General features: G+C 41.5%; 1 gene segment (V, D, J or C); it reads left to right on the top strand.

The window, feature by feature from the left end:
- The first annotated feature begins 1639 nt into the window (after positions 1-1639).
- Positions 1640-2201, top strand: LOC134380848 (T cell receptor beta variable 11-1-like). The segment is given in 2 exon segments: positions 1640-1688; positions 1789-2201. Coding segments are annotated over 2 exon segments (462 nt in total).
- Positions 2202-9402: the final 7201 nt, after the last annotated feature.

Below are 9402 nucleotides of genomic sequence, written 5' to 3'. Positions count from 1 at the left end.
ACATTTTTGTGGGATAGACTGTGTTGTTTCAATAGATGCATATACCACACAATGACTCACCTAGGGTAGACAGCATAGTTTTGTATAAATTAGTGCTTTTTAAGGGAGTTTTTAAAAAAAAATTTAAGAATTGTGGTAATATATACATAATGTTTGTCAATTTATTTTAAGTGTATAATTCATTAAATATAAGTACATTCAAAATATTGTGGAACCATCACCGCTATCTACTTTCAAAACAATTTTCATCACCTCGAACAGAAGATCGGAGCCCATTAAGCAATAACTCCCTTTTCTCTTTACCCCTCAGCCCCGGGCAATCTCTAATCTACTTTCTGTCTGCATGAATTTGGCTGTTCTAGACATATGAACACATATACTGTTCATACATGTGGAGTAACAGTATCTTTGTCCTTTCGTGTGTGGCTTCTTTCAATTTGCATATGATTTCAAACGCCATCCATTTTTTGGCATGTAGCAGAATTTCACTCCTTCATATGAGAAATAACATTCTACTCAAGGTATCTGCCACATTTTGTTTATTCACTTATCACTGATACACATTTGGGTTGTTTCCACCTTTTGGCTGTTGTGGATAATGCTGCAATACTCACTGGCCTGCAAGTATTTGTCTGTTTCTCTGTTTTCAATATTTTGGGGTAAACATCTAGGAGTAGAAGTGCTGAGTAGGGTAATTCTAGGTTTATTTTTCTGGGTAACCGCCTAACTGTTTTGCAGTAGCCAAATCCTTTTACATTTCCACCAAGAATGTATGGGAGTTCCAGTTTCACCACAGCCATGCTAACATTCTTTATTTTTAGTGATCTTTTCTTTTTATAATTATTATTATAGCAGTCCTATTAAGTGCAAAGTGATAGCTCATTGTGGTTTTGATTGGCAAATTATGCAAAGCATCTTTATATGTGCATAATGGCCATATGTATAGAGTAGGCCCTCCTTATCCATGTGTTCTATATTGGTGGATTCACTCAATGGTGGAGCAAAAGTATTTGGAAAAAATTGCATCTGCACTGAAATATATACTGACTTTTTTTTCTTCTCATTATTCCATAAACAACACAGTGTGAGTACAAGTGACACCATGATAAAGACTTTGGCACAAATATATCATGAAGATTGGGATAACTAGTCATTGGACTTCAGACAAAATAGAAGCTTCCACCTCTGTGCTCAGGGCATCACTGTACCCCTTAAGCTTGGAGCACGTCAGCTAGTTCAATGTGCCTCCAGGATTAAGCTGTGCCCATCACCCCAGCTTCCACCTGATCTAAGCTCATGGGACTGGGAGGATAAGGAACCTGGTAAAAGAGAAATGCCCAAAGAGAAGGATAATTACAGATAAGACAAAGAAGTCACTAGTTGACATCTCAAATCTCAGTTGCCACAATAGAGCTATGAAGGAGAACACTTGTATAAATTACTCAGTTCATGAATGTGTTAAACAAACTGCTTGCTATCTTTTAGTTTATATCAGTTGGTTTCTAAGACTGTGAGCATCTGCAAAGACAGTGATGTCACTGTGAGAACTGTCTTGTGGGGACAAAATACATCCTTCCTCCTCTTCTCCTGCTCACAAGGGTCCTGATCTAGTGAATAGCCAATCCTGCCTGACCCTACCATGAGCCCCAGGCTCCTCTGCTGGGTGGCTCTCAGTCTCCTGGGGGCAGGTGAGTCCTCAGAACACCACGATCTTCACACTGGATGTCCCAGTGATTATTCCAATTATTTCCTTATTTCCATTTTCAAATTCTTTCTTTTCCTCTACAGAGCTCAGAGAAGCTGGAATTGTCCAGTCCCCCAGATATAAGATTGCAGAGAAAAGACAGGCCGTGTCTTTTTGGTGTGACCCTATTTTGAGCCACATTACCCTTTACTGGTACTGGCACACTCCGGGACAGGGCCTGGAGCTTCTGATTTGCTTTCAGAATGAGGCTATTTCAGATGATTCACAGTTGCCAAAGGATCGATTTTCTGCGAAGAGGCCCAAAGGAGCAGACTCTACTCTCAAGATCCAGCCTGTAGAGCTGGGGGACTCGGCCGTGTATCTCTGTGCCAGCAGCTTAACCACAGCATTGCAGAGACACTTCCCTCCTGTGCACAAAACTGTGTGGTTCTATTCTCTCTGCTCAGCTCACAGCAGCTCTGAACAGAGGCCTCACCTTATTCCTCATCATTCATGAAAAAGAAGTGGGTTTGCAGATATAAGCTACAATTCATACAATGTGAAGGCATCAATTATTTCTTAGAACATGAGGGCTTCAAATGTTGCTTGAAAATAATTATGACTCAGAGATTTGAAGCACTTCCCAATGACAATTCAAGGACCTAAAACCGAAAGTGACTTACCACAGACTCAGTCCTCAGGGGTAGTGATGGTTGTTCTATAAAAACATGAAATCACAAAACATGTACAATAAATTTTAATAATACTGATGGTGATTGTATGGGAGTCACACACAGTGAGCTGCTCTTCTTTAGATGTCCTCACATCAATGATTTGAGTATTTTCCTTGCTAACATCCTCACCCTCTAGCTTCTGTGCCCTTGCTTTCGATGTGTTATGAAACAAAGTTTCAACACATAGTATGTGTTTGGAAAACATTTTTTACTCTATTTTTGTGGAAATATGTTAATAACAATGATGTTGTTAATGATGATGATATTTTCAGCTACTTTTTTTTAGTGCTGTTCAACTTCAAAGAAATGCACAGAAATGGACATCCTGGCAGCCAGTCCCAAATCTTAGCTCACAATGAATTCTACTTTCTCCAGAGCAGCTTAGCTCTTCAGTGTAACCAACAGAGCACAACAGAGTATTTGGCCATGGGCCATTCAAGTCAGATGTTGGTGAGAACATTTCCACCTGTCTGCCTTCGTATATTAATATATTTCCTTAGTTCATTAAAACGTTTCTTAGTAAGAACTTCTAAAGCAATCAATTGTCCCTATTAAATTGCCTCCTCAATAATATAGTCTTTCTATCCAGGTCCATATCCTCCAAACTAACTTTTCCCTGGATCCTCTAGGATCACAGTAGAAATTATTCTGAAGCACTGGTTGGAATTTCTTGGACAGCAGCTTACTGGGAATCCTCTGAAGGCATTGTCACTGTCCCTCAGCCCCTCCTGGCTTGCCTTCCCTCCTTAGCCGATCTGGACCACACGTCATACTCCATGTCTGTTTGCTAGTCACGTCTCCCTCCAATTTATCTGGCTGACAAAACTTCAGTCGTGTGGTGGACGAACCGGACCCCGCCCTATCTCCTTGCCAGAATTTTTGTTTGGTTCTTTTTCCAATCTGCCTGGTCAAATTTACAGTAAGTAATTTCCTCATAACAAATTCTGAGATCATCTTTTGTTTCTTCGGACATAGGGTGTTTGCTTCAGCAGCACATATGATATTTCCTTGGAGACAGGAAATATAGTTATTTCAGAGTCTCTAATCATTTTCCCTCTGAAATCTTTGTGAGCTATTTTTGTAGATTTTCTGTTTCTGCTGCTTCTAAGTCATAGTGTTTGTATTTTCATGATGTTTGTGTTTTCTCTTATGAACCTAATCAGATTCTTGAGATTCTTTGATGCAGTGCCAGGCAGTATAGTTATGGAAATAATTTTTGGTCTAGCATGGCTGTATCTTCCTTTAGAGAAAATTGTATTTTGTATCTGCCAAATGCGTGGAAGTATCAACAATCTGGGGGGGTCTCTGAGCCTAATTTCCAGGCTTCAGGTGTCCTGGGAAAGCAGCAGAACAGGTGTGCCTCTGTCTCATGGTTACTATTTTTGAGTTTGTCAATGTGAGGCAGCTTTATGAGTTGTGATTTGGATCAGAAAATGCCCCAAAGGGCAAAGAGACTGCTGAGCTCACCTTCCCAGGTTGTGCCCTCTACAAGGCACAGAATGCTTAGAAATGGTAACAGAGTACAGAACAGACCTGGAATTAATTTAATTGCTGCACTGTCATGACACATTTGTGCTGTGTTTTATGAGTCTGCACAAGGAAAAACTGGTCAGAATTGGAGAAAGTGACTGACATCTGGCTATTGTCTTTCCCACTTAAACCCAGTCTCCAGGGAAAACATTTTTTCCCCACATTTCCCAATCTGGGCCCCCCCTGAAGTAATACTCCTGTCCTGATTTTTGTATTACTTGCCAGATCTTCTCTCTGGGAAGGGAAATTGTTATCTTACTTAGTCATCATCTTAGTTCAGTCTCTCTTCATTTTCACACTTTTTTTCCTGGCTACCTAAAGAAAAGGTACATTCTTTGATGCTTCCTCAATGTGGGAAACTTTCTGTTCTATACAGGGTGGGCCTTCTGTTTGGAAGGTAGAGAGAATGGGTTAAATTCTGATTTGGCACAGCATTTAGAAAGACCATTTGTTTTTACACGGAACCCTGTTGTTTATCAATATTAAAACTGACATTATTATTTCCATCTGTCTGACTCCAGCATCTACCTCTTAGTGGCTCCAGCGTAGGCCATAATAACACTAATATTATGCATTTTCCCTCTTACTCCAACAAATCATAATATCTCATTATCTCTGGTTCTCAATGAAACAAAGCACAACTCTCTTTGTCCTGGCAAGAGCACATTTATGCTGTTTCCTCCCGCTGTCCACTAGGAGGCACTGTGTCTTCGTTGTCATCTAGAGTGTGGGGAGGAGCTGAGATCGCTCTCTGAAAGATCTTTAAGGAAACCCTGGGGTCTAGCTTGGATTCAGGGAGTTTTTTTGCAGATGTCCTGAATGATGGCTGAGAATGAAGGAATTAGAGACTCTAATACTTCTACTGTTGTAGAGACGGATTTGCTCTGAATTTGGCTCTGCACGTCAGTCATGCTTGCAGTGGGGACACCTCTGAGCTTGCTTAAGATGTGGAGATGCAAAGAGCTAGGTAGTCATCTTGCACACTCTGGGTTAGGGAAGCAGAGAAGCAGATTGTCCGTCAGAGGAGCCTTAGAGAGCTTGACCTCAAATCTGCCCAGGCCGACCCTATCTGCTCTGTTGCATTTAGAGGGTAGATTAGGGGAAAATGGAGGTGCTACCCTGAACCACATCAGAGGGACTCTAGCTAGAAAAGTGAACTTCACAGTGACACCACCAGCATGTCTACTTACTAGGCAGGAACTGGGGTGGACCAGAGACCAGGATTCTCTCCCCCAAGAACGTTTGCTCTCAATGGGAAATTGCCACAATCTACTTCTGATTAGTCACTCACTTCAGCCTCCTGTGTGTCCGCTGAAGCAGGTGAGGTCTGAGCAGAGTTAAGAATTTATTGGCCTGGGGCTCCCCTTGCCCTGATTTCATGTTCTTTCTATGGATTACGCATCTGCTTCCACCTGTATTTTGTACCTACTGTCTGCCTCTTTCAGGTCTAAGTCCCATAGAAACTATAATGCAGTAGATTTCTATTGCTGCTGTAAAATATTATCACTAACGTGATGGTTACAACATCGCAAATTTTTTACCTTACAGTTCTGGATTCAGAAGTACAAAATGGGTGTAACAGATGCACTGAAAGTGTTGGCAGGGCTGCACTCCTCTGGAGTATCTGGAGAGAACCTTTTTCAGCTTCTAGAGGCCTGCAGCTCTCCTGGCTCTTGTCTGCTTTCCATCTCCACAGCCAGCCGTGGCTGATCCAGTCTTTCCTCATGCTGCATGTCCCTGACTGTTCTTCCTCCTTCTCCCACATTTTAGGACACTTGGGATGACATTGGGTCCACCTGAAAAATTCAGTGTATTCTCCCTATATTAAGATCACCTGATGAATATCCTTATTTCCACTGGGAAATGTAAGCCCCAAACCCTTGTCACATAATTTTACACATTTACAGGTCCAGGGATCAGACACAGGCAACTTTGGAGGCTGTCATTCTGCCTTCCACACCGAGGCTCCTGGTTACAGGAGAGAAACAAACAATGATCTTTTTGAAAACAGAATGATGACCATAGTTTTACATTTTGAGTCAAAATGAGACTAAAAGGAAAAAGGTCCCATAAGGGAAACAGGCATCTTATGTAACACAAGCCACTCTGCAACTATCTGCTATTTAAAATGAGCATGTGCTCGTGGGTTCAGAGGACTCACTGGAATGTCTTCTGCCAACATCAACATAATCACCTCAAACTGTTCCTTATGTTTTGCTAGCAAATAATTTAATTGTTCAACCCAAGAAACAGAGGCTTCTCTCAGATCTTCATAATTTCCACCCTGAGAGGAATTGTGTGTATATTGGAAGACCCCTTTTATAAAGAAAAGTCCAGGTGTTTACAATTTTTAAAAATTTCATATTTTCTAGGGGTGAAAAATAGATATAAATCAAGTCAGTGGCACTTTATTTGTGATCTTTCAAGAAGACAATCTGTTAGTTTCTTGTTGAGGATAGAGAATGTCAAAGATTCTGTATTCTGTATTATGGGCTTTGGAAATTCAGTACAGCTCAAGGATTAGCTCAGAGAGGCCATTCAATGCAGAGCAGAGCTTCAAATCTACTCAGTTTTCAGGGCATCATATCTGCCCCTGAAGCCCTAACAAGGCAGTTGACACCCTTATTCTTTCCTGTGAGATCAGAAGCCACCTCCTAAGTAACTGATGGGTGAATTGAGGGTGTGTGTATGACTAGGGTCATGGACCCAACAGTGAGAGGCATGTGAGAATTGGCAGAGAAGTTGGCTTTAGTGAGCCAATGAGCTCATTTTTAAAAACTTGTAGTTTGAAGTGCAGATGGATATAGCTGACTGGCTCTTGGGTGACAGATACAATAGAGAAGCCATGCTGAATAGATAATAATAAAAAAAAAATCTATAGGGAACCTCTGGATGTGTAGATCTGCATCTAAGGTCAACTACACTTGAGTTTGGTCCTGCCTGATTCATCTCCCAGAGATGCAGCCTCCTTTGAAAGGAACTTTCAAGTTGGGGGTTGTGGCTTAATCAGTGATGTCACCGACAGTTATATCTTGTGGGGATAAAATGTCCCAAAACTCACTGCTCTTATCATGTTCAAATGTCCTGGTCTGAGATGGTCCAAATTTGTTCTTACTCTGCCATGGGCACCTGGAACCTCTGCTGTGTGGCCCTTTGTATCCTGGTGGCGAGTGAGTCCTCAGAATATTGGGCATCCTTATGTGGGCTTTTTTCTTGATGGCTCTTTATATTTTTCTCTTTCTGTCTTTTAATTATGTCTTCTTTCACAGAGCACACAGATGCTGGGGTCACCCAGACACCCAGGCACAAAGTGACAGAGATGGGACAAGCAGTAACTCTGAGATGTGAGCCAATTTCAGGCCACAACTGCTTTTACTGGTACAGACAGACTGTGGCACAGGGACTGGAGTTGCTGATTTACTTCCGCAACCAGGCTCCCATAGATGACACAGGGATGCCTAAGGAACGATTCTCAGCTCAGACACCTGATGCCTCAGTCTCTACTCTGAAGATCCAGCCCACAGAACCCAGGGACTCAGCCATGTATCTCTGTGCCAGCAGCACAGACACAGCGCTGCAGGATCCCCCCCTCCCTGTGCACAAACCCTGGTGCTTCCTCTTCTCCCTCCAGTTCCCAGCAGTGCTAAGTCATCCCTGCTCCTTCCATTCTATGAGAAATAACTGGGTTTGGGGCATGACAAAGACAGGAAATTATAAAGTACCAACATAGAAAACCTTGCAGGAAATAACGTAGAAATGTGTTTCTCAGATCATCACAAATTGTGGGATCAAAACTCACACTCATGTAAGAGAAACCTAATTTACCCACACTGTAGAGCTCCTGCCTTCCTGGCTTTGTCACCCCATCTGAAAGGTGCAGCTCTAGAATACAGCCATGCCTCCTGAAATACTCAGCCCTGTCCATTCTCTTCTCACTCTGAGCTCTGAACAGATTTTTTTTCCCCCAGTTTTCTTCGCTAGAATGTGGATATTCCTTTATAATGCTAATTTCAACTGGGCATTTATGGAGGAATCTTTCATTACACTCAAAGAGTATCTCAAGTATGGGTTAGTGTAGGCAGTTACATAGTTTAGATGTCAGCCACCACTGCTGGAGTGTTGGGATCCATTTGTTTCTACCCTGAATGAAGAGAGCCCATGGGAGCTAAGGAATTGTGTGGACTCAGGTACTAATGAGGGCTCCTCAGCTGCCTGCCCTGGAAACATCAGTGTGGATCCACATTGGGATATCTAGAGCAGCAGGCCACCCAGTCTCACTTAACCTCTTTCTTCTCTGATCCTATGTTCTGAACACCCAGATCTATATTTTTCTTCTGAGTTCTGCCATAAATTTCCACATAACACCTAGGATCCATTCTGAATGGTTATAATTTATGTCTTCCATAAGCTTATTTACATACTGATGGCTTCTTAACCTCTGTCAAAGTATCACTGGCAACTGGTGCAAAAGATGCCCTTATTTTGAGTGCCTGAGGAAATTCAGGTTTACCTGAGTTCTGCCTTTTAGCCAAATACCACTTGTCATTGTACACTTTTTTGTCATTCAGGGGTTCTGACTCTGAAGATGAAAACAGTACAGAATAAAAATCAGTTATTTTCTGAATGTAGATCAACACACATAATGTCCCTCTATATGTGGTCTTAATACCTCCTTCTCCTCCTGGTTCCTCTAAACTGCTTGAATATCATTTTCTTTTCTCCTGTGTCACACCCCAGCTCTTTTACACACACGACACTAGAATGTCACCCTTTCTTGGTGCACAGCTTCATTGTCGGATCTCTATTTCATTCAGTCCTGCTTCCCACCACTAACCTTGGCATCATTTTGATGACCTTACTATCAAATAGACAATTTATACACTGAGTTAGGTTCTCAGTTTTTCACCTCTTTACTTCTGAGAACTGTTTCCCTCCAGTCCTTTTCAGACTTGCTGCCATGATTATAGTAAATATCTACTGAATGAATGAATGAGGATCTCCCTCAGTTTCAAGCTTCTGGGGCACAGAATTTGTCTGACATCTTGTCCACTCCTTCTAACATTGTATATTAGAGAAGACAGGTTGAAAAGAGCATCTGTATTGAATAAATTAATGAATAAATGGATTTCAATAGGCAAATTCCAAACAAGATTATTTAGAGTCTCTGTTATGAGCTATACTGCAGACAGACTATGTAAGAGGTAGTAAAATCTTTTGGTAATTCCAACTTACCTGCATAATCTTTGGCCAGAACTGCTCCTGGAGAATCAAGGGGTCATAGGCAAAAAGAAAGTCAAGAGATTTAGAGGCTAGAAATGGCTAGGATCGTTTTCCCAATCTGAGGTTTTCAAAAATAATATCAAGGTTTTCAATTTATTTTTAAAAATTAGTGAACGTTACATTTGACACCAAGCTATACACAATAAGGAATTTGACACACGTCTTTTCTTGAGA

This window comes from Cynocephalus volans, chromosome 6 (genome assembly GCF_027409185.1).
Source record: "Cynocephalus volans isolate mCynVol1 chromosome 6, mCynVol1.pri, whole genome shotgun sequence".
Taxonomy (NCBI): Eukaryota; Metazoa; Chordata; class Mammalia; order Dermoptera; family Cynocephalidae; genus Cynocephalus; species Cynocephalus volans.
The sequence above is the reverse complement of the archived record's forward strand: the minus strand, read 5'-3'. Positions and strand labels throughout refer to the sequence as shown.